Source organism: Vespula pensylvanica, chromosome 1 (genome assembly GCF_014466175.1).
Source record: "Vespula pensylvanica isolate Volc-1 chromosome 1, ASM1446617v1, whole genome shotgun sequence".
Lineage (NCBI taxonomy): Eukaryota > Metazoa > Arthropoda > Insecta > Hymenoptera > Vespidae > Vespula > Vespula pensylvanica.
The window spans coordinates 4138111-4163817 of NC_057685.1; the positions used below are offsets into that span (position 1 = coordinate 4138111).

Consider the following 25707-nt stretch of genomic DNA (forward strand, 5'->3'; position numbering starts at 1 on the left):
TTCCTCTTAACGTGTTATATTAATAAAAATTATTATATTATTATATTACATATATATATTCATTATATATATATATATTCATTATAATCAGAGTTCTTAATATCTTTTCTACGAAAGTCTTCTTTTATAAGTGAGGAAGATTCCTATTAAAAAATTCGCGGTTTAAAGTTAGTCCAACATGGCGTCTGTGTCAGAAGAGTTCATTAACCGCGAAGACCGATAATGGTCTAGACGACAGTTACCACAGGGAAAAAGTTGGAAAAATTCTGAGAAACTCCGTATGTAATTAACTAAAAGACACATGCGTAAAAGTAATGAGAGAATTCGTTCACGTTATATGTGTGATCAATCCGATAAGAAAACATGAAAACAATTAAGAATAGGATTAGAAATCGATAACTTGTCAACAATATGATAGATTGTTTAATATTTGTATACATATGAGGCTTCTATTCATTTACGTTTAACTATTTCTATAGAATAATATTTACATTGTTGGTTAGTAATTTGAAAGGTATTTCCTGGTATTTCTTATTCTGCGAAAAATAACCTACTGCGCATTCTCATATGTATCTTTACGAAAGAGGCAACTTAACCTTAAAATCGTGCGTGCGACTAATCCTCGGTTAAGTGTTTATCGTTTCTGATTTTTGATTATTTGGCTATACGATAGCATGAATAGTCCGGATGTGATTAGTGAGGAAGAATTATTAGAAAATGACGACGAAAAAGATTTGGATTTTGACATCCGAAATTACGTAGATGAAATCAACAACGAGGACTCCTATGATGAACTCTTGGATAATCGGGATAATAATGTAAGTAGTTTATAGATATTCTTTGTGAATATTGTTTTATTTTAATTATTAATTTACAAAATATATCTTATACAGAAAGAAAATGATAATCAAGGTGGAATTGAAGAACAAGAAGAAAGTGAATGCATTGGCCCTGTTTTACCAGAGGGACATAGGTTTGATAGAAAGTTTATATGTATAAAATATCCAGGAAATGTAATTAATCCGGATAAAGCTATCAAAACATTAGGTGGCATCAATGCGATTTCTACGGTATATATTTTATTCGGAATAAGATTTCAATCTTTATGCGGTAGTTCGTTAATAATTTTATTTTTGATAGGCAGTAGATACTCCTAACAGACGTCTAGAATTACGATTTAGACCTGACGATGGGTATAGTAAACCAACATGTGGTGATAGACATTCTAAAACAGCATTTTTATTAAGAGTTAGAGTAAAAAAGAATAGGGTTAATAAAGTACAAGAAAATATGAAAACATCTGAAACAAATATAAATGTAGATTCTATTAAAAATGAATTTAGAAATGTGTCTTTGAGTGACAATAGCCTAAAGGATAAAGGCAACCAACGTGATATCCAGAATCATGGAGACTTAAAAAAAGATAGCATTGTAATAGATCTAGTTGAAAAAATACAAAATTGTAATGTATCAACAAAGAGCAACACTGAAAGTTCTAGTAAAGTACCTTCTAGTGAAATTTGTAAAACAATATCTGATACATCAGTAGATATAGGCAAACATTTGGTTAAAGGCAAGAAAAATATCGCACCAACTTTTGATCGTAATAAATATGAGGATCTTTCACAAGATGAACAGTATGAATTACCAAAATTAAAAATATTAGGAAGGATTGATACAGAATTTCAGTTTACTAGTAGGTATTTTAATAAATTTATCAAGATTTATAGAACTGCATTTTTATCTATATAGTTTATTTTAGAATAACTTCTTGTTTTTAGATTTGTGTGATTTTCAATATTTGACCATGACTAAAAATGAAAAAAATCCAAAAGTATTGGAATGTATATATGATAAAATATATCCTACTGGAATTCCATCTTATTCGTGGTTAAAAAATGAAGTGCCTTATTTTTTACCACCAGCTGCATTCAGCAGAGTGGACAGTGTACAACAATATGTACCAAAAACTGAAACTAGTTCGTTACCAGAAAATGTAATTGGAAAAAATAAAAAACGCAGAGCGGGCTTTGCCAATTTTATTTGCTTTACAACACAAGGTGTTCCTACAAAACCACCGCATGGCATTGAGACTGCTATGAAAGTGAAATTTCTACAAAATACACATTTGGAAAAAATTCGTCAGATGTTCGAGGAACGACCGATTTGGTCTAAAAATGCTATAATGTATAACACAAAATTCACAGGAGAACAATTAAAGATATTGTTACCTTCGGTAGCATATTATTTCATGACAGGTCCTTGGAGAATTATGTGGGTTCGTTTAGGTTATGATCCTCGAAAAGATATTTCGGCTAGAAAATATCAAACTTTGGATTACAGACTGAAAGCTATGCGTAAAGATTTTTTCTTTTCTTTTGTAATTTGCAGTTACACTATTAACTCTGGAAGTTTACATATCTTTTATATTTTATGTAGGTGGATTGGGATCCACAGTAAAATGTAAAAGAAATTATTCAGAATATACATTACCATACAAGTCTGCTCCAGCAGCTAAACCAAAGACCACTATACTTACACCAAACTTAAGTATGGAGCCAAATCAAACAAAGGAAACTGAAATGAATGAAAATATGTATATTTATAGAGAAGGGATGGTTCCTCCTTCGAGACAGATGTTTTATCAGGTTTTTATTGTATTAGATTTATATAAGATTATTATTGCAAACAGAATAGATTTGTAATAGGAAAATTTTTTTTTTAGTATTGTGATATTCTTGTGGACGAAGTACAACAAATGTTGGCAAAACTTCCTGATCCTATGCCTGGTACAAGATGTCACGAGAAAAGGGGGTGGTTACCAAGTGGTTTCGATGTTCAGTGTAGAGAAATAATTAATAAACAAGTTCGAGCAGTTCTTAGAAAAAAAATGAATATACCGGAAGATCGTGAGTAATTCTTCTTTTTATCGCGAAAAATACTATAATTCAAAAGTGTATTTCTTATGTACGACATTTATTTTTTAGATCCCACAACACTTCCGCGAAAACGAAAATGGGGGGCGGGTCATAGAATAAATAGACTTAAAAAAAAGAAAACAAAAACAAGTGCTGAACCATCTACTTCTAAAACTCGTTTAAAAACTTGTTCAGAATCGAGCGACGGAAGAGAGAATGTTAGTTAGAATAAATCAAGTATATAATAATTAGTAATTTCTTTTGATACTACTGTTGTGTACATACTATTACAAATGAAATGATAAATAAAATATGAAAAATAGGATGGATATTATTCCATCTTTTTCTCTATAAAACAGCAACGAGATACGAAAGGTCAGAACATAATAAAGCTTTCTTACTAGACCTACGTTTACGATTTATTCATAAATGTACAGAAACTGTCAGCCAGATATCTATCAATAAATACGTGTACATAATGAATTACTCTTTATCGGAAATATCGTAATTACACATTGGACGAAGTGCAAGAGTTATAGCTGAACTTCATCGGATAATGAGAAGGAAGGAAAAGTTGCAACGACGAGACACGTTACATAGATACACGTTGCGTTAGTACATACAATTTTGTATCAAAAGATCGAAGTTTCTGTTATGTTAAAAGTTAATACTCATTTTGCTATCACAGACAATCGAAGGTAATTAGAGCACGCAATTACTAGCAGCGTTATGAATAATTTTCATCTTTCTGGGAGAGAAAAAATTCTTTATAAAAGAAAAAAGACCAATTAAGAATAATTAAGTGAGAATAAGTTTCTTCGTGATTATTAAGATCGTATTGTTTCATCACGTGTACACCTGTTTCATTGAAAATTTTATTATGTTTATGTGTCTCGTTTGCAATGTAAAAGCAGAGAGAAGGAAAAAAGGGTGGGTGTTGATGATGCTGATGAGAAGGACCGTCGTGATATCACGTTGGCCTGTGGAGGCGTAGACCTCTCACAGACGGATACCACGGTTGGTATTTGCGACATAATTGAGGAGCTCCTCGGAATCTTCGCAAACGAAAGGTTTCTCGTGGTAGCAAGCAACATCATGCCAAGCGATGCCGTCATTGTAAACGTTGTTAAGTACAGACAAACAGGACTCGTTGGTACCATTGATATCGAATTCCGCATTATCAGGCTGTCTAACTTTCTTGTGTCCAGTTTGGGACCAAGGATTGAAGCCCCAACCAGGTGGTATCTGATTGGTTGGTGCCATTTTTTCACGATTTGCCGACCAGAACCAACCGTACAATGATTTAGGTTCCAAATCACGTCGATTTTCGCATCCCTTGAAGTCACAAAGACGACCGGATGTCCAAATATACGGGACATCGTCTGAAAATAAATAGAAAAAACTTAAGTAGCGTTAATGAGTTTGATAAATCTCTCTCTCTCTCTCTCTCCCTCTCTCTCTCTCTCTTTCTTTGTTTTATTCGTTTTATTCGTTGAAGAAAGAAATCTTTGATAGTGTGAAAGAGATCGAGACACGAGAACCGCACAATACTATTGCATAAAAAGATGAGATCGCAGCCTCAACCCACTTAAAGATTCTTCGCATCACCTTGAAAGATCGACGTTATACTCATCACATGTATGAGATTCGCTTGAAGATTTTAGATAGAAAAATTATGCGATATCTACTTGTTTACTTTCGAAGTCAAGGAGGGACATCGATTTAAAGAAATAATATTCTAATCTTACGGACATTCAGAAAGAAAAAGAGAGAAAAAAGAGATTAGAATATTTGTAAGAGTTAAGAAATTTGTTCGTTGCCAATCAATAATTAAAGCAGCTTCTCTCGTTAATCATCAAATGGTTGGGTCGATGTAACATGTTACGTCGTTAGGTCGTTTGTTTCGAAATATTCAAGCCGTCAAGAATGATGTATCTGGTGAGAATGAAAGTTACGACGGGCGTATAAATCATTTTAAAACTCCGAGAGCTTCGTTATTAACGACATTTTCTTTGGTGGCTTGAATGCGTTGTGTAGAACTTTCTAAGGTTATCGTGTCACGCTTGTCCGTTATTGAAATTCTTATGTAGTACCTCATTGATGATTTTCATAATTTTACATATTTTTCTATTTAAATTTAATATCCTCCAACTAATAACTTTATTTACGATCTTTCTGTAGGATCGATATTTTCTTTCATAGAAAAAAATTAAAAAAAAAAAAAAAAGATCGTCTCTCAACAAAAACGAATAAAGAAATTGTGCCAATTGCATTTGAAAATGAATCCGCGTTCATGCTACGAAGGATAAATATGATTCATTAAGTCATAGGTATATAATTATCGCCCACCCCGATTGTTATTTCGAGACATTATACTCACTCTGTTGTATAAGTCTGAAGATCATATTGTTCTCCTCTTGAGTTTCCATAGATACTAGATCCATACAATATTCCCTGCAAATATTTCTAGCATCTAGCCAATCGACTTTTTGATTAGCGTGAGCGGGCACGTGTCCGCTGTAGAAGTAGTTGTGACCACGGAAATTGAATTGTTTAGGTCCTGAAAAAGACAAACATAAGTATTAGAATTAACGAAGGCACGAGAAGAGAATATGGAAGATATTTATATTAATAATTATTAATTAGCGAATCGAAAACTATCATTGCTTGGAAATTTAAAATATTTGCTTTGTAAAGATAATAAAAAGAATTTATATACCTAAAAAGGTTCGAAGCTTTCGCGCAAAATGGATAAGCCTTATTTCAATAAAGAGAAAGAGAGATAGAGAAGGAAGCACTTGTAGCACGGAATCTCAAATAAAAAATATTTGCCTTGTAAAAATAATAAAAAGAATGTATATATGTATAAGAGAGTTCGAAGCTTTCACGTAAAAGTGATAAGCGTTATTTTGATAAAGAAAAAGAGAGATAGAAGAAAGAAACACTTGTAATACGGAATTCCAAATAAAAGATATTTGCTTTGTAAAAATAATAAAGAAAATTTATATACGTAAGAGGGCTCGAAGTTTACATGCAAAATGGATAGGCGTTATTTTGATAAAGAGAAAGAGAGATAGAGAAAGAAGCACTTGTAACACGGAATCCCAATATACACAGGTGTTTCGTAATACGGCGTTAGGTACTCATAATGGAACACACGTCGTAAATTGTCGATGGGAGAGGCATACCTGCATAAATACCGAGAAAAAGTATAAAACCGTTGACATTTAAAGCGAACGATAATGACGCGCCGCCGATTACAAACCCTCTTTGCCAGAGCAATGGTGTTCACAACGAAGATGAAGAACGAAGACGAAGACGAATAACGAATAACGAAGATGAAGACGAAGACGAAGACGAAGATGAAGACGGAGACGAAGACGAAGACGAAGACGAAGACGAAGACGAAGACGAAGACGAAGACGAAGACGAAGACGAAGACGAAGACGATCATGATGATGATGATGACGATGATGATGATGATGATGATGATGATGATAATGATGATGGTGATGATGATAATGATAATGGCGATGATGGTAATGATGATGATGATGATGGTGACGATGCACGCAGCATCGAATCACCGCCCCACATAAACGGTGAATGCTTTTGTTGTGAATGCTTCGTACATGGCGAACTGGTCACGTGCAATTTTCTTCAATTGTTCGGCCAATTATCAGAGTTAAAGTGGATAACTACTAAATCTTTGACACGACGCATTAAGAAAAGTGCGTTGTCTTGTGTAATTCAATTATCTACGAATTTTTTTTTCAGAGTTATGTGAAAGTTCTTGCGTTGTTGAAGATAAAGAGAGAAAGAAAAAAAAAACAAAAATAAAAAGACTTGTTCTCTTGACAAACGATAGTAAACTTTTGGCATTTGATCTTTACGTAAGATACTTTAATATATCTTTATTTTTATATGACATTATGATAACGAAAAATGGTATCGCCTTTGAAATGTAATTATTTGTATGTGTATGTGTATATGTGTATGTATACACGTGCAATTATTTATATACATACATATATTATTTAACTAAGAAACTTGAAATGAAATATCGTGTCAGATTCGATGTTGAGATCACGAATAAGAGATAGGATTGAAATTCCATAGATGTTGCAAATTCATGTTCTCGTGCTTCTTCTCGACATATCACAGTAGTCGATCGAGACTCTGAGTTCGCGCACGTGTTCAGCAAGACATTGACCGCGGTTAAATGATTGTAACGTTGACGTGCTGTACGTGATATAACGTAGTATGCATAGTATTGTTTGACAACACGCAAACATACTCTTTTACGAATAATTCATAACCGAAATACGAATATGTATGCACATGATCATTTTCTAGAGAATATTTCATGAAGATTAGACTTTTTCATTCGTTTCGCGTACGTGGGATGACTCTTTCAAATGATTAAGCAATCATTGATCGAATCAATCTAATAGTCCCGAAGAGAAATCGTACGGGGATTCCTCATAGACTGACGTAATCGGAGATGAGTCTGCAAATCTATGTAATTCTTATAGAAAGGAAAGAGATATAGAGAATAAGAAGAAATCAAGATCAATAATCATTATTCGATGTCAAACGATTTAACACGTACGAAACTATCCACTCTAACATAATAAAATAATCACGTAATACTGTGAACGAATAAGAAATTGAGAACACACATACTACACGTGATATTTACTCATTGGTTCACCGAGAAATTCGATGATCCTTGTTCGCGATAGAAAGGCAAAGTGCAGGACCGTGCAAATTCAAATCGACGCTATGGTGGAAGGATTGCACACACCTTTCGCGCTATATACGAGGAACGAAGAAGATGAAGAAGAAGAAACAGAAGAAGAGGATCCGTCCATCAGATGGTGCGTTACGACATAGGACAGAGTCGTGATTCTCGATGTCGGTATAAATTTAACGAACAGTGGAACAAGAATTACGACTGTCAAGGCACACCGGAGATGTGTTCCCAAGGCGACCAAGGCACACCTTAAAATTATTTACTTTCTTTTCGTTTTCTCTTTAAGCAACTTTCTTACTTTCGATTAAATCCAAATCGGAATTGAGAGAGTGCGTTTGCATCGATAATTATAAAAAGGAAAAAAAAAAATTAGAAAAAAAAAAAATTATATGATAAAAATGCGATAAGGATCACTGTTATTACTATTACTTTTATTATTATTATTATTATTATTATTATTATTATTATTATTATTATTATTATTATTATTATTATTACTGTTGTTGTTATCATCACCATCATCATTATTATTTTTAACGATTACTTCCACGAGTAATGATGAGAAAAGAAAAGGAAAGATAAGAAGAGAAAAAAATTCAAGAAGAAAGGAAACAAACTCGATATCCTCGAACATTCGCAATTTACGATCGTTATATCATCGTTCATTAAATATTTATACGCTTTTATAGACGTCCGCTTGTCTCCCTCTGTGTCAAGGAACTCGCAACGATAATCGTTTTGCTCGTGAGTGCCGTTGTTACAGACGATAATTGTGTAATCGTATACAAAGACGCGTTGCTTACTTGCTTCTTCTTCTTCTTTTACGGATGCTTGATACTTTGACAGGATTTCGTTTCGAAAGATCAAGTTTGAGTTTCGAAAAATTCTAATTAAATTTTATATCTTTGGGCATTGATGAATATTTCTTTATATTTTATCTTTTTTATAATTAATGCGAAAATAAAAGGATTCTAAATCCGGAACATGTTTATACGACAGGTTGTATTTCCCGTTACTTGATAATGATATGTAATTATTATCGACGAACAAGATCTTTCCTAGAATGCACAGGATATTTTTTAGTTTTTATTACAGAAAAAGTACATTTACGTGCATCATCGAGAACATAGTCGTTATGAAGCTAAAAAGGAACATTAGAAAGAGAGAGAGAGAGAAAGAGAGACGATATTCGATCCTACTTTTTATGACGTCTGATATCCATTTGCGGTGGAGAAAGTAGATTTCATTAATTTCGAGACATATATCGATCTCATTTTCTTTTTTTTCCTTTCTTTTTTAATCATATTCGCTTTTGGAACCACCGTTATTCTCATGTACTCGAAATGTATTATTGATAAATAAAGTACCTTTGTGTATATACATAAATATATAAATATATATATATATATGTATATATAAGATAAAATATATATATTATATATAAATATATATGTATAATATATTTTTGGTAAATAAAAGATAAATAAAGTTAATGAGTTAATATCAAACATTCAGATATAGTAATGAATAAAAATTCATATTTTGTTAATATATATAACAAAAATAATAAAATTGAAAAATAGAAAATGTAAAAAAAATAAAAGAAAAGAAAAAAACAAACAAAAACTAGAAAAAAGAGAAAACCAAATTGGTTATTTTTTTTCGTTCGACTAGAATCTCGTAATCAGCACTCAGTCAGCTAAGTCTCACTCGCGATGGTGAAATTTTTCTCTCGCACACAGGAGGTCAATGGGTCGACACGGCTCGTGAAGTGAATAACGGTTTTTCTTAGCTGTAGACTCTTCCTTTCCTCTCTCGGCTCTCAACGCACGCGATCATCGTTTCGCGAGGAAAATCGAAAGTGTAAGTTCGTTCATACGCGAGAACTCGTTTTAAACTGATACACACACTTGACCACTTTTTCTTGAATAAAAATTTCGAAGAAAGAAAAAAAAAGGAAGAAAAAAAAAACGATTGCTATCGCATTCGAATTTGTTCGAGCGAAGAGAACTTTTTCTATCGTCGGATTTAATCATAGATCTATGATAACGTAAGATTTAAGATGAAAGATAATGTCGAACTCGTTTATGTAGGTATACGAGATTTTTTTCCTTTTCTTTTCTTTTTTGTTTTCCTTTTTTTTTTTTGATTTTTTATTATTATTATTTCTTTTTTAACTTTTTTTTCTCTTTTTCTCTTTCTTTGTAATTCTCGATATTCTCAAGAAGCGATCAAACATTCCACGAAAGAGAAGGTATAGAGTGCATTAACTTGTTCGTCGATCGTGGGTTTATAAGAGTATCATCGCATCATCTTCTCTATCGAGAAAAGATCCACTCTCTTTCGTACCATTCACGTTATTAAATATCGTGAAAATACGATCGTTTTGAAACAATCTCTTCTTTATATATGTATATATATATACATATTCCCTTCTTCTACTTTGATCATAGATTCATCACAAATAGATCACGTATCGATCATAAAACTATAAAGCAAAGCGATAAACTCTCTTAAAAATTTATGAGATAAAATGACAAAGTTCAAATTCGAGTTGTTAGTTTCTAATGTCAGTTCGAATCCTTCAAAATCTCATAATATATATATTTTAATGAGAAAAGAAGTTTCTTTGAAACGCCCATTTCTTACGACAGTCCGGTTCTTACGACAGTGACTTCTGAACATTTCACTTCCTGATCATCCCGCACTGTAGAAGGGAATGTATTATGTAATCCTTTAAACGTTCGACTTTTAGATCCCCACGGAATCATCGACGCAATCTACCATATCCATTTATATCACAAACAAGCAGCTTTACGATTTTTATCCTCGCACAGTGATGTATTTACGATAATAGCAATATTTTTTCTTTTTTTTCCACGGTCCATTAATAAAATCGTTGAATCATTGTATCTGCATTATTCAATAGTAAGGAATCACGAGAATTGCAACAAAATAATATTTCTTTTTTTATAATCATCTTACGTCGTTGAGATGTACCTTGTAATATCCTAAGTACATCTTTAGAAAAATAATAATAAAAGAAAAAATACAAAAGAAATCGAAGAGGAAGAAGGAAAAAGAAAAAAAATACGAACGATCAATTAGAAATATTACAATAAGTACCGCTTTGCGTACGTCATCGACAAATAGCCGTTATGTTATTAAGAAGAATCGAACAAATTGATTACTAGGATTCCTCGATAATTAACCATATTCTCTTATAACTGAATATTGAATTTATCGTTTTATCCTATTGATTCGTTTTATCGTCTAATGTGACAGTTCGACAATCGCGATGATTCACTTTTTTGATATTTATTATATATTTATACATGTCGTACATGTGAGTTCTCGTCAAATTAGTTTTATTTGACATTGTCGTATGATCGATAAGTTTGTAAAATATATATCAACTTACATATTTATGTATATATGTGTATTCGTGAATGATTTTTAGACAGGTACCTACATATTTATACGATATAAATAAATTCGATCGAATCGATACTTGGTAAGAACGATAAAGACGTTTCAAACGAGATTTGAGAATATACGAAGAAAAATTTGAGTCACTGACCGCTGGTCGGAGAATCTCTAAAGTAAAACCTCGGGCGTGTTGCTTGCATAAGAGTCCTCGACGATCTCGTCTGCTTTCAAAGCATGCGAAAGGCCTCTTTAACGCGTGCGCCAGTACTTTAACCTCGATTTCTTAAAGTCGCTAAAACGCGCGATGCTATCTGATAATAAAGAGTAACCTTCTTCGAAATTTTATTCTAATTTCTTTTTCTTTTTTTTTTTATCAAATTTTTTTTTCTTCCCTTTTCATTTTTTCATTTTTTAAATCGATCGATTAAATAATAACAAAGTAGTTCGTATTTGTACTCGTTTGAAATAAGAAGTTTAAATATTTATAATATAAATCGAGATCACTGATTGAGAAATGATCATTCTTGTATAATTAGATCCGAAACATTGAAAAGATATATTTCGCTTCGCCGCGAAATTAATATATTTAAAAGGCAAGCACTTACGGTTCGAACATTTTTGCGGAATCGGAAGAGATAAGAATCTTCCTGGCCTGTTACTGTGTGGTCTAACTTCATTAATCGCTGGTTCTGCGTTGCAGATCGCTGCGAGGACCAATACCAAGGTCAGTGGCAGCAGGATCATCTAAAATAGAAGAGAACGGAATTAAAAGGGAGAGAGGCGGAAACAAAAAAAAGTGTTAATTCGAATCTTCCTCGAGTTATATGAATTTTCTGAGATATAGGAGATTTGTGCGAAGAAAAAACGCATTTATCTCCTTAGAATTTATTGCCATAGCTCGGTGAGAGCTGCAATGTCCTTCGTACATACGAATCTCTTAACGATCGATTGATGTTTCTCTTAAACGAGTATCGATAAAGCTTCTTTTTTTGCATTTCACATTGTGAAATACTTTATTGCTTTTTAAGGAAGCAATCACTCACGTCTAGAAAAAGTTTCTAGACAATTTTTAAACACTTTTTTATTACACGTTAAAACGATCGGTCGTTGTTTTAAATATATAAAAAAAAAGTGGCGAAAAATAAAAAAGATGATAATGTCAGATTCAAAAATATAAAAAGAACAAAATGTAAATCTATACTTAACGCATTCTTATAACACTATACTCGGTAAGAGAAAAGAAGAAAGAATAAGAAAAAAAAAAAAAACGGATGTTTATTTCAACACTCACCTTGTCTCACTCGTTGTTTTTTTTCTTTTTTTTTTTTTTTTTTTTTGATCCTTTTTCTTTTCCTTAAGGTAAGTCAAGAGGTTGACGGTTAAAGAAACGTAACTGATAGGATGTGGAGAGACGGGCCCCATCGCCGACGATTATATAGAAACGGTCCCCACCAAGTCCCTGAGCTCATCCCACCCTGGATATTGCAAGGACCCAACACAACGCGACGACGTCTGAATCGATCTTGCTCGTCATTAGAGATCTGTTATTAGGGGTTAACCACTCGTACACTCGATTTTGTTCATTTTCAAAGGTCAAGCCATTTGTTTCACCCTTTTCCCTCCTCTCTCTTTCTCTCTCTCTCTTTCTCTCTTTCTCTTCTTTTCAATCTTTTTTTTACATTCTCTTATCGATAAACGATTTCTTTGTGTGTGCAACTCTTGACTCGCGTGCTCAAGCACATCCTCTTTGTGTAATTTTTCCCGATTTTCTAGACGATAGTATTAAAAGTGACGCCTAGAGTTTCTTCTATTCTCATTGAAAGTTAATAATAATAATAATAATAATAATAATAATAATAATAATAATAATAATAATAATAATAATAATAGAGAGATAGAAATGCTTTTTTCCCATCGATATGACATTAAAAACTATTACCAATATTGTTAGAATATTTAAGATATCTTACATTACAGAGTATTATCCTAACAAAACAAGAATGGGAAGAATGTACGAAGAACTTTCCATTTCTTTTTTTTAACCTACAGACAAGTGAAAAAAAAAAGAAAAAAACATGCGCCCATTCACGTTTTATCCAGTTTCATGTGCTAATACACGTTCCTTCCGCGTAATCGCAAGTTTTGATGGGGCTCTCCAACAAGTCGTAAAAAGATTCAAGTCGCGTGCGGTACGTCCTCTTTGTATTTAATTCAGTAAGAAAGGAAAAAAAGAAAAAAGAAATATCCTGACAATTATGGCATGAATCATATATGTATATATATCATGACCTAGTCTCTACTAGTCATGGATCATATATATATATATATGTATATATAAATAAATAATTAAATATATATATCATGACTTAGTTTCTAGTCATGATCCATACGTGGATTACATTACACAAGTTCATTTTTCTTTAATTTATTTAAATAAGTTGAATAAATTTTTTCTACATTAACTTGTTTTTCTTTCTTTTTCTCTTTGTTTTTTTTTCTTTTTTTCTGTCTTTTATCAAAATATAAGAAAATATAGATCTTTCGTAAGAAATAATATAAGTCGTTCTTCCAATAACTCGATATTTTTATCGATCATTCTATTAGCAACATCCTCTCATACGTATGTACATACTTCATAGATACCCATATCGCAGTTTTTGCGAATACAAAAAAATAAAGAAGATCCGTGCTTGTAATTGCTTCTCTCGTGTTGTAATATATATATATATATATATATATATATATATATATATATTACTCTTTCTTTCTCTTTTTCTTCCCCTCTCTCTCTCTCTCTCTCTCTCTCTCTCTCTCTCTCTCTCTCTCTCTCTCTTTCTCTCTCGTATTTTCACTCATAATCGCATAGGCACGACACGTACGCTCGTGTCTATCGAATAAAAATACACAATAGAGTGATTAACACTTGGAGCAATTTAGATATCGATCTTTTTTCTCTTTCTCTCTTTTTTCTCTTTTTTTCTAAGTATTCAACGATTACATTTTTCCACGAGTTTTATGGACTCTTTCTTATAAGATATCTCTGTATACCATCAACTAGTCCACCGAATTTTAAAAATGATCACGTGGATCCTCATCCATCGATACTCATCCTCTTTTTCTTCTTTTACTTCGACGGTGACCTTGAAGATGCGCCTCGTTAACTTTCACCATGGCAACGAAGGTGCCGACGAGGAACGGGATAGTCAATGTCATCCACGTTGCAACTCGATTTGTACTTTTCTAGGTTTAAAAAAAAATGTCAACCTTTTTTAAATTATTTGAAATAATTCATGAAATATATATATATATATATATATATATATATATATACACACACATCATCAATCTTGATAAAAAATAAGGCATCGTATGATTGTGAATCTTATCACAACGCAGAAAAAAAAATTTATTTCTTTAAGATCATCTCATAAAATAGCGTCTTCGTTAATTATTTTTCTTCATTAATTATTTTTTTTTATTATCTTTTTCTTTCATTTTGTTTTCTTAAGTTAATTCGATAATTTTGTAAATACGTTGTGACTCGGAAACTTTCGATGGTTATCTATACGAGTACATAGACGATGACTGCACAAGGGAATCACTAATGCATATCGTCTCACTCCGATACACCGTTTACATATCGATGCAATAACTATCGGTTGGAAGGTTGGTAAGTTCTCGAAACCTGTTACGTGCATTCGTGATGCGCCTTCGCTTGCGATAATGCACAAACGTGTACACGTAATTTACGTAAACGTATATACATACATATTTACATACATACATAGTATATTCATTGAAAAGTTTATTCCAAAAATTTTATATCTAATTATAATTAATAAATATAAATCTTTTATCTAAATTTTTTTTCAATCGTTAATAAATTAATATATAAGAAATAATGAAATTTAATAATTGTTTAATAAATGAAATAATAATTCGTAATATGACATATAACAGATATAATAAGTGTTAATAAATGAGATAATTAAAAGCGATTATTATGTGAACAGGATCGAAGCGGAGATCGATGGAATGCGAAAAGAGAGCGGGAGAATGGAGCTAGAGCAGATGGAATTAGATTGGTGATGATAGAAGAAAGAGAGAGTAGTTCGAGAGAGTTTCAGCAGAGGCGGATGTAGAGCGAAATAAGAGCAAAGAATATTGAATAGATTTTTCACTGAACTTTTTTAACACGATTATTTTATTTTATTTTATTTTTATTTTATTTATTTTTTATAATATACGAAAATTTGAGAAACAAACGACACGAAAACGAAAACCGAATTCTTAAGGATCGCCAACTATTTCAAATCTCCGTCATTTGAGTTCATCGACACAGAAAAAAAAAATCATTTAGAAATGACATTTCACTTTTCTTTCTTCCCTCTTCTCTTCTATTTCTGTCTCTTTCTCTTTCTCTTACTCTCTCTCTCTCTCTCTCTCTCTCTCTCTCTCTCTCTCTCTCTCTCTCTCTCTCTTTCTTTCTTGCAACCAAGGAAAGCGGAAGAAAACAAACAAACAAAAAATACTTTCTTGTGTTAACAAGGGATATAATGAAATTATGTAAGACTCGAAGAATGCAAAAATACGTGGTCCATAGAATATGATCTTGAATCTTGGTTGACCTCGAAGTTGTCAAGGTTTTATTATACTAACATCGTGTATGCGATTCTGTTAGAAAAAATATTATTTTGTTTTGAAAATGGATATTGAAATCCTAGCTGACCTTGAAGTTTTCAAGGTTCTATTCTATAATCTTCATGCACACACACATATATAATTCTATTAGAAAAATGTTAACTTTGTTCTTTTTTTCTTTTTTTTTTAAATGAGAGAAGATTTCTGAATCTCCGTTACGGGATGATAATGATAAATGAATCGTGGCGAGATAAAGATCGTTTCTCTTTGAGTAATGTAAACCTATTTGTATGTTCATACGTACATATGTATATAACAAGACACGCGATGCAACGAAAAGGATGCAACTTTTCGATGCGAATACGATATATTTATTCTCAAATAAATAATGTTCAGTTGCGATTTTGTAATCATTTTTGGATATATTGAAGAGAAGAGAACGTTTGTCTCTCAAGGACGATTATTCGTATAAGATGGTGAAAGAAAATTTCAGAAAATGATCATTAAATGTCACCCACATTTTATGTAAATGAAATTATTCGTGGAGGATAACATCATTCAATACAATTTAATATTCTTGGATAATATGTAAATAAGATCGTGAAAGGGTCTTATAATATTCTTTTTTTCAACTCTACTCATCGATATAAAGTTCGAATGGTTTAATAAAATATCTTCGTTTATGATGAATAATCGTTAAAGACGAAACGATATCGAGTCTAACAATCCCTGTGTCGTCAGAGCTGTAAATTATTTCCCTGTATACGGAATTTGCACAACGTGTGCTTTGTGTCCGTTCGAACACAATGCAAAGTAGATTGTTTCGAAAGATTCGTGCGAGCGTTTGTAATAATTCTCTGGGAAGAAGATAAAGTGGTATATGTATAATGAATTCTCGATGGTGAACTGTTTTTTTCAAAAAGCTTTCTTCATTGAAATAAACTATGGACTGATTAAAAAAAAAAAATAAAAAAATTATAAAAAAGGTATCTATATTTTATTAAATTTACATCGTTTCTCAAATTTACATATTTATTTCTTGATTAAATTAAGAGAAGTTCGTAGATCTTGCCCAATTAAAGATCTTTTTCGATATATTCGTATGAATAATAAACAGATCTATTAAAGAAGAAAAAAAATGAAAAAAAAAGACAAAAAATAAAATAAAATGAAAAATAAAAGGACGAATGAAAAAATGTTCAGAAGAGAAAAGAGAACCATTTGTACAATGTTATTACCGAAGAGGCTAACAAAATGGAATGAAATGTGAAGTACGCAAGCAACATAATGCCTAGGTGTCCGTTGACATATGACACCACGCGATTCTGCAATTAATCTCACCGACTTATCTGTAAAATCTTCGAAGCGTGTTGTACCTGGAGCGTTGTTTTGTATTGCGGAATCTTGAATTATTACTACGAAGAGGAGGCTGATTCTTGGAGAAAAATTTGACGGAGCGGAAACGAGGGAACGGATCGATCTTACGCGATCAAAATTTGATCAATGACAATCAAGGTTGTTTGAGCCGATGTAATGTGTTGAAATATTAAAAATCTTATCGATTCTCGTGATTGTTTTCTTTTTTATTTTTTTATTACTTTTCTATTTTCTTTTCTTTTTTCTTTTTTTATTACGAACGATACAATTTTTTCCTTCGTGTATTACATGTACTTTAGAAACAATTCGTTAGTTTTTACTATTTATTATTTCCACTCGAATTTAACAGCTTTATTCAAGCACTCAAAGTTGCGATCCTTAAAAATGGCATGTCACAACAATAAACATTGTCTCAGAATAATGGTGCGAATTTTACTAGGATGGATCTCGATAACACGGTTCCATTCGTTGCTCTACGATCTTACGAAAGTTCACCTAATGTTGCTCTATGTTCCCTTCTACAAGAATAATGATATCCACCAGAAATTTTGGAATCAAATTTTTTGAAGTCCTTTTTATCCACAAATAATTTTGATAAATTAAAGTTAGACATACCTATGTATTATATTAGACGAACATATATAATATCATGCTCCGTCATTTGAGAACTTTCTTCGATTTTTTCTTCTTTAAATAAATAACAATAGGGAGCTCGTGTTGTTCATCATTGTACGAATAAAAGCGTGTAAATGACATCTGCTTTCTCCTCGATATCTACGAATGGGCGAAAGTTAACAACCTGTTTCATGGGGCCTAGAGTAAATAAGAGTCAATGAGTTTCAAGTTTTTCCTTCCGTGTCGTCATAGTCGTCGTATCCGAAGAAAAGGAAGAGATGAAGAAAGAGAAAAAGGAACAAGAGAATGATTGTTCGTTATTAGACGACAGTGGCCTTTTGCATTCTTCATACAAGAAGAAACTACAAATTATAAATGGATATTGAAGACATTTTACAACCCTGACATTAGTTTAAGCAAAGATCGTGACGCATTTTCTTGATTTGATTAATCCGCAACCACTTTCGTCGAAAAAAGAAGAAGAGAAGAAATAAAATATAAAAAGAAACAAAGCTCAGATTTTTATTATTTTCAAAAGAAAATATAAATAGCCACGTCGAATTTTACAATAGCAAAATTTTGTAACAGTGTCTAGGTGTAAAATAAAATCGCGTGGGGTTAAAGCCTTGTATTAATCCGTTGATTTTCTCTTTTTCTTTCTTCTTTATTGTCGTAACGAGTATTATCGAGAGAAAGATGTTGTCGAGTGTCATGACGATTTTGCAAACATAATTCTTCTTTTGAAGTACTCGCGACTTTAACTCCTAAAACGGATAAAGAAGAAGAAAAAGAAGAGGGAGAGATTATGAGGAAAAGAGCAAGGATTCAAGGAGCGAAGAAGCGTTCTTTCTTTCTTTTATTTCTTTCTCTTTCTTCGGAACCGACGACCTCGAGAAATGGGTCGAAGCGTCTCTCGTATGGTTATTATCCGTGGCTTCTTCTTCACGGATCGCAATGAGAGTCTGATGCCTACGAACAAGGACAAAAACACGATTATTACGAAGAAACTCATCCGAACGGATTGAGAGGTACATAGACATAAATAGTAAATTTATATTTACCAGTCTTTCACGAACGAGACCTACGAAGAGATTGTGTTTGGCTTTATTTCAAACTAAAATGGACAAGATTTTACAATCTAAAAATGAAAAAAAAAAGGAAAGATAAAAATAATAGAATATTCGATTTCGAGTTCGTCGAGTTCGTTCAAAGAGAATAAAAAAGAATGACTCCTTCTTTGCTGAAAATTTCGAGAAACGTAATATCACCAAAATGTTGCGGAGAAGAGAGAGAAAACCATATCGAGATTTGGCCTTGAACTATTTCTAAATGGCTCCATATGAGAAGCCATATTAAGGCTTAACACGAAAATTACGAGTTTGGTGACCTTTCGAGGATCGTCAATGTCATGTTCGATAGAGCGTTAAATTTGATGATCGAATTTGCACCTTTCGTAACTACGTCACTATTCCTTAAAAAAAAAAAAAAAAAAAAAAAAGAAAAAGAAAAAATAGAAAGAAAAAAGGAAGAACATAAGTAGACACGACGTAACAAACTCGATTATATGTTCCTTCCTTGATGGACGATACTCAATAAATGCGTTACATCGGAACGTGTACGGCCTTAAACTTAATAGCAATGTTTTTTTTAAATGATCGAGAATCTTCGATGATGCGAAAAGTTAAATTTCAGGTACTCAGTTTCTCTCTTATTCATCTCGTGAAACAAGTTACGTTGACAAAGTGTCTTATGACAAACCAATCACCATTTGTCCACATTATCATCGTCGTCGTCGTCGTCGTCGTCGTCATCATCATCATCATTTGAAGACGATCTCAAGGTGCCCTTGAGCTAGATAGGAGAGCAGTAAAAGTTTTGATCGAACTGGCGCGGCTGCTTGATAGAAAAATTCCATTTCGTGGATTATTTTGATTAGAATGTTTTAAAAATGCCGTGTCTATCAAATTCGACCCTGACTTCGAGCTCGGTAGAAAAGTTGATTCTACACGATCATTTATATATATACACATACATATGTAAGAGATGTGTAATAATTTTGGATAATTTACGTTAATTATCGACTATTCTGAGAAATCGAAAACTTATCTAACTTTAAAATTGTGTCACCTTTCAAAGAGCGAGATATTTCTATATTTCTTTAATACAGCGAACAAAAATGTTTTCTTGTCATCTTTGACAGTCACATATGAAGCAGATTGTAGAATCTAGGATCTAGAGTGCGAATGTTTCAAGGCTGTTTAGTTCATTGTTGATCCAGGAATGCCATTGTCAAGGGAAATCTTCTCGTTACTCTAACGATCTTATCAGTTAAATAGTTATGAGGAAGACTCAATGGATCTATTACGGATCGATATGCTGATATTCTATGGTGCGATATTATATAATCTCATCGTTAATAATATGTCGATAACTATCTAATAAAAATCTTTAGAGAGATATTCCTTTACCTGTCGATACATCAATCGTTATTATTTTACATACAATATGTATATTAGTAACGAAGCACAAAGTCTTAGCAAAATCGTCGCTATAAATTAACTAAGGAATACTGTACAAATGACTTGAAACAAAACTGTTAATAAACGACATAGATTATAGCTTTATAAAGGATGGTTCAAACAGGGTATTATCATAAAAACAAGCTAATCATAAAGAAGATATTCAGGAACGTATAATTTTTCATTAATACGTATACGATCTCGAAGCATACTAATAATTTATTAATTATTTAAAAATTTCACAAAGCAAAGCTTTTATGACTGCGTTTAAGTAAAGTGCCGACCTAGCTTTTCGTGTCTAAATTGAGAATCATGTATCATATACGGAGAATATATATTTTCTGATAAAAAATTACAAAATCATAAAATGATCAATACAAAATTAGTGAAAGCATGTCGTTAAAATTCTTTTTGTTCTTTTTTTGTTTTTTATCAAACGATTACATCATGTGTCTAATTTTTAATGTATTCATTTGTAAATGATTAAAAACTGATTATTCATTAGAAAATATTACATTAATACTATTTAACACATGTTGAGTATTGTGGTACATGAAGGATCTACTACATTATATTTACATAATTTACAATTATTCAATACTTCTAATTTTTTACTATGTCTAATGAATATACATATGCGAATCAATGTGAGTTGTTTCTTTATATCGTAAATAATGATAGTTTAATGGAGCTATGAAATATAGTATACAGTGTACATTATATTTGTTTTTCAGAGAATCTATCAAAACGTATGATCATTTAATAACACTGTATGTAAAACCTCATGCTTGGTCTACGATTGTTGCAAAATATCGACATATTCTGTCGCTTGCATTAAATTTAATTCATAGATTTTTATATAGTTCACATAAAATGTGTTTATACTTCTATTATAGAATTATTCATAACGCGTTATTTTATTTTACTCGTTATGCTTCCTTTGTCTATTTTGTATAATTCGCATTTCTTACAAATATTGCACAATCACAGCTATGTGTTCTACGTTTCGTCAAATAGCCAAAAATGTCAACAAGTTTATTCGTATGTTTCATTATATTCGTAGCTACAAAAGAAGTACTATCTTAAAAGTGCTATTTTACTTTATTTTCTTTCTTTTTTGACAAAGATATAAGGCTTTTAATTGTGACGGTAAAAATAGTATTACGCGAATACAATGTATCAACATTCCATAAAAATTTGTTTATGATAACTCATTTAACCGTTAATAGGAATTAATCTTATTATATGTACAGTGAAGAGACTAGACCAGATCGTGAAAATTTTCTTTCCAATAATGCGTAAATAACATTGATAATTTATTTTCAATGCTTCTGTATGCTTCAAGGCAATACGTTCTTTCTTAAAGTATAGTTATAATGTACAAAGAATACATGAAATAGAATAAAAACAAAGATACATTTAGTAGCAGCACTTCATCAATACACTGTCATTTTTTATATAATGTTACTTCTATTGTAAAAACATATACACAAGATATTACAATCATTTAATTCAACATCTGTATTAAAGATTTTTGAAATACAGTTTTTAAGACTCATTAATTTCACATTATTCTCTTTTGTGATAAAAATTTCAAGCATTTATTTTGAAAATACTTTTGTAACCAATAAATGTTCTTCCAAATATCACAGTATCGAATCATAACACTAACATTTATTTAAATGATAGAACATAATGAAATTTAAAATGTGGAATGCTTTAAAGAATTAGATTATTCAAACACAATACATAAGTATATCAAAAAGCCAAAATTACAATCTAATATGAAAATGCTCAAAGAGACTAAATAAATTACTTGTTCTTACGCGCTTTTGTATATGCACTGCCGTGTATATCTACAAATACAAGCTTACATAATACCAAATTCAATACAAAGTCAAACGTAAAGCGTTCATTAAAAACCAATTTTCTTTGGCTATTTCGGGTATTTTTATTTAAATAATTATAATATCGTAATATTGTACAGCATGAGTTAAAGTAGAATGTGAATTTTCAACGCGTAATTTTTACTTATATCATACGTTGCCCACTCGATGGAGCATATTGTGGTTGATGGTTAATCGAAGGTCCTGTCGATCCCGGCGGACCATATTGAGCTGGCACAGGACCAGTTTGAGGTGGAAATCTGCTACATAAGATTGCACACCATTGATTTATTCTTTTAGTTGGAAACGAGCACGTTGATGGTTTCACTTTGTAGTCGATAACATATGTTTCAAAAATACCTTTCTCAAGCTCTAATAAATCGTTGAAAACAAAAAAAAATCTCACTTACTATGCTTTCACATGAACTCACAAAAAATGTTTAGAAGATCGTATTCATAAATGCACATACCCCTGTTGTTGGTAGGGATGTGTTTGTTCAGGCACTGGTGGACCTTGTGGATGTCCTGTTGGAGGCTGAGGACCAGGCTGTATACGAAAATGAGGTGGTAATGCCATGTTTGGTATACTAGAAGGTCCCATGTATTCATGTGGACCTGGAGGTCCACCTGTATTTGAGAAAGGTACCTGATGTGGTGCTGGCATTCCATTATACATCTAAAAGTAAAAGTGTTGTTACGATTAAATATTAATTCAATCATATAAAAAGAACATTTGCTTTAATAAGTCTTACGTGAGGAGATGATGATGGTGGTCCCTGATTAGGAAATGGATAAGAGATATGTGACGACATTTTAGGCATTGTATAATTAGATTGTGCTGGAGGAGGAGGCTCCCGCATTAATGTATGATACATATTCAAAGCTTCGACCAAATCAGAACTCAATTGAGTGAGTTGAGCGTGTCGTTTATCGACTTTTTCTAGAGCTGCATCAATCAATGGACCCATTGCAGTAACTTGTTCTGTAAGGTAATGTTTCATGCATGTTAATATTAATATATTAATATATTATTATAATTATTGTCTTATACATTATATTGTATTATATTTAATATACCTTCTAAATCAAGCATTTCTTGAGGGTCAGACGAACTATCACACTGTGGATCAGCTTCATGTAACAAATGTAAAAGTCTATCCATCTTTTTTTCATCTATTTCCACTTCTATCACCTCCAATTCTCTCTTCAGTGTTTTTACCTCTACTTCTTCAGCAAACTGAACTAATTTTTTATTACTATGCTCTAACTCTGTAAATAAATATGTTACTTTTATTGCATTTGATTTAATAAGAAAAACATAGGCTTTATAGGTAAGTCTTATACTTACTTGTAAACTGTTCAGGTTCCACTGATAAATCTGCAGTAACAAAATTAGAAGGGAAAAGACCTTCTCCTCTGTGATTACTACCTTTCCACCAATTCTGGTCAGAATCGTCCAAAATATTTACTGAAATTTGATTAATAGTAAATCATAAGTAATAGCAAATATGTGAAACAACTTAAGATTGGACATATATCTATCTATTTAATTTTAACATACTTATTTCTCCAGTTAAGAACGTTAGCTCATTATCTTCAGCTGCCTCAAAGTCATAAAGAGCTCGAACCTTGCGGCCTTCTGAAGTATTTGAGGTAGTAAGCGCAGAACTTACACTTGGATATAAACTAGTACTTTTTTTAGATGCTGGTGAACCATGAGAAGAACTTGTTTGAGGCTTATTTTCTTTCAGTGAGAGTTCGATAGCTATTTATGAATATAAACATTAGTTGTTTATTTTATTTAGATAATAATTTAAATTCTTACTATATTTACAAAGTGATTACCTTTTGCTAGATCTTCTTCTTCTTGAGAATTTGTTACTACATTTGGATCTTTACTTAAAATGCTGGAACGTTTCGGCTAAAAATTTGTATAAGCGAATACATATCAATTTCAAATAGAAACTTTAAATGAAAAGTAAACAATTATAGTCATTATATCTAAGATATTGATTCTTTATAAAATATTAATAAATTATTAATTACAACTTACTGTCTCTGATAAACTAGAAAAATCAAGTCCTTCATTTCGAAGTTTATTGTATAAACTTGGAATCAAATTAAGTTGAGGATCTGTTTTAAAATCTCCTTCAGCCCATTTTTTTAAAAGTATTTTTATTTTTTCCACAATCTTAGGTTGAGAATGATTAATCATTTTTTTCAAATCATTTTCAAAGTCTCTAGATGCTATTTCCAGATGGAAAGTTTTTCCACAATTACTTGAGCATGCATCCAATAACTAAATGGAAAGATATAATTAAAATAATGATCTCAGTATTATTATACCTTACATACAAATGATAAGGTACTAACTGTTATGGCTTGTATAACAATATGTGGATCTTGCGAATTTAATCTTTTAACGATAGAACGTAAACAATCTTTGGCATTCTGAGAAGAATTACCAACTCGATCACAGATTTCCAGTATCTTCTCCCAATCTTCTGATGTATTTTTTTCATTCGTTGCTTTCTCTGTAACAAACAAATGTATAAAAGAAAGTGTTATAACAATAGAGTACATTGTCTACAATAATTAATGAAGTAATATAATAATCCTTCATTAGAGACAAATTAAATAGATATAAAAAATATATAATGTATAAAAAAAAAAGAAGAGAAAAGAAGCACGAAAATAATGTTCATGTAAATTAAGTTTCATATCTTGTAAGTACTTAATTTTATTTATTTCAATAAACCCGATTTATTTTGATATACACAAAGACGTATCATAATCTCAGTAAAAAATAGATTGCGATAAAAGGCGGGTCATAAAGCGATCGTTGCAGAAAACGTATGCGCTTTTGAAGTCTCGATTAGAGGTCAAACGTCAACAACCGCTTAATGCTTTCATTACAGAGTTTTGGTTTTTCAATAGTTTCAAATGAAAGCGCATCGCCGATACGATATATCAATGTATTCGAGAAACGTAATAAAGTCAAACACATTCTTAATCGATGAGTCTCTTGCTAAGAACGTTGGATCATAAACGAATTAAGGCTAGACTAGAACTGTGCTGTTCACTCACCAACGTCAGCATCGAAAGGCGACGAATTCGGAAAAAGGCCCATTTTTCATAAGATTCTTATCAGCTGGACTTACTTATAAAATATCGGTCAGATAGACGCCGTCATGGAATCTCTCTTCGTTTCGCTTTATACATTCAGCTGATATTTACTTACAAACACGACACAACGAATGACTAATAACATTCTAATCTACGATCGAGTGCCATTTTACTTTCGAGCTGCCAAAGAAGCTCGATACTATCGAACAAATGTCGACTTCAGCAGACCACGAGCTGTCACATCAAAAATTTATATAAACATTGAAATGTCAGTTCCACGTAATTTACTTGAAAATCTAACGATCTAAACGTGGAGAGGAATTTTACTTGGAATGTAGGTTAGATAATTTACAGGTTTCTTCAAGTATGGCTTTTCTGAACTGCGACGAAAAGAAAAGGTTTCGGGTGAGATATAGGACTGTTGAGAAGGAGGACAAAGC

The 25707-nt window shown here is 31.8% G+C and overlaps 4 protein-coding genes across 5 annotated transcripts; 2 read left to right on the top strand and 2 right to left on the bottom strand.

Moving 5' to 3' along the window:
• Positions 1-25707, top strand: part of LOC122630720 (mucin-5AC) — a 53777-nt gene that overhangs the window by 14923 nt on the left and 13147 nt on the right.
• LOC122630787 (general transcription factor 3C polypeptide 5) lies at positions 211-3323 on the top strand. Its single transcript, XM_043815681.1, has 7 exons — positions 211-818; positions 894-1070; positions 1141-1696; positions 1782-2357; positions 2440-2648; positions 2726-2909; positions 2988-3323. The coding sequence occupies exons 1-7, from the start codon at positions 675-677 to the stop codon at positions 3143-3145; spliced, it is 2004 nt and encodes a 667-aa protein (XP_043671616.1). The 5' UTR covers positions 211-674; the 3' UTR covers positions 3146-3323.
• LOC122630884 lies at positions 3316-12496 on the bottom strand. The gene is made up of 4 exons (XM_043815911.1): positions 12395-12496; positions 11709-11847; positions 5299-5478; positions 3316-4300 (listed from the first exon to the last, which is right to left on the bottom strand). Exons 2-4 carry the CDS (start codon positions 11845-11847, stop codon positions 3918-3920), a joined length of 702 nt encoding a protein of 233 aa, XP_043671846.1. The 5' UTR covers positions 12395-12496; the 3' UTR covers positions 3316-3917.
• On the bottom strand, positions 20455-25619 carry LOC122630821 (signal transducing adapter molecule 1). Of its 3 annotated transcripts, none has more exons than XM_043815789.1 (10): positions 25229-25618; positions 24515-24675; positions 24195-24440; positions 23987-24062; positions 23703-23906; positions 23490-23609; positions 23219-23410; positions 22894-23123; positions 22612-22817; positions 20455-22404 (listed from the first exon to the last, which is right to left on the bottom strand). In XM_043815789.1, the coding sequence occupies exons 1-10, from the start codon at positions 25269-25271 to the stop codon at positions 22287-22289; spliced, it is 1596 nt and encodes a 531-aa protein (XP_043671724.1). In that variant the 5' UTR covers positions 25272-25618; the 3' UTR covers positions 20455-22286. The 3 variants fall into 3 exon arrangements, with proteins under 3 accessions (XP_043671724.1, XP_043671732.1, XP_043671742.1); XM_043815797.1 differs by having other exon boundaries at positions 20455-22401; positions 25229-25615; XM_043815807.1 differs by lacking the exon at positions 20455-22404 and adding an exon at positions 22502-22513 and having other exon boundaries at positions 25229-25619.

What these genes read in the sequence shown, in the direction of transcription:
- LOC122630787 (XM_043815681.1), top strand. Translation starts at nt 675, where the DNA reads ATGAATAGTCCGGATGTGATTAGTGAGGAAGAATTATTAGAAAATGAC. An exon ending in TACAGAATTTCAGTTTACTA is followed by an intron (nt 1,697 to 1,781) that starts GTAGGTATTTTA and finishes TCTTGTTTTTAG; the next exon opens with ATTTGTGTGATTTTCAATAT. An exon ending in CGAGACAGATGTTTTATCAG is followed by an intron (nt 2,649 to 2,725) that starts GTTTTTATTGTA and finishes TTTTTTTTTTAG; the next exon opens with TATTGTGATATTCTTGTGGA.
- LOC122630884 (XM_043815911.1), bottom strand. Translation starts at nt 11,847, where the DNA reads ATGATCCTGCTGCCACTGACCTTGGTATTGGTCCTCGCAGCGATCTGC. An exon ending in TCCGCAAAAATGTTCGAACC is followed by an intron (nt 5,479 to 11,708) that starts GTAAGTGCTTGC and finishes TGTCTTTTTCAG; the next exon opens with GACCTAAACAATTCAATTTC. An exon ending in CTTCAGACTTATACAACAGA is followed by an intron (nt 4,301 to 5,298) that starts GTGAGTATAATG and finishes ATTTATTTTCAG; the next exon opens with ACGATGTCCCGTATATTTGG.
- LOC122630821 (XM_043815789.1), bottom strand. Translation starts at nt 25,271, where the DNA reads ATGGGCCTTTTTCCGAATTCGTCGCCTTTCGATGCTGACGTTG. An exon ending in TTTCTAGTTTATCAGAGACA is followed by an intron (nt 24,063 to 24,194) that starts GTAAGTTGTAAT and finishes ACAAATTTTTAG; the next exon opens with CCGAAACGTTCCAGCATTTT. An exon ending in AGAAGAAGATCTAGCAAAAG is followed by an intron (nt 23,907 to 23,986) that starts GTAATCACTTTG and finishes ATTCATAAATAG; the next exon opens with CTATCGAACTCTCACTGAAA.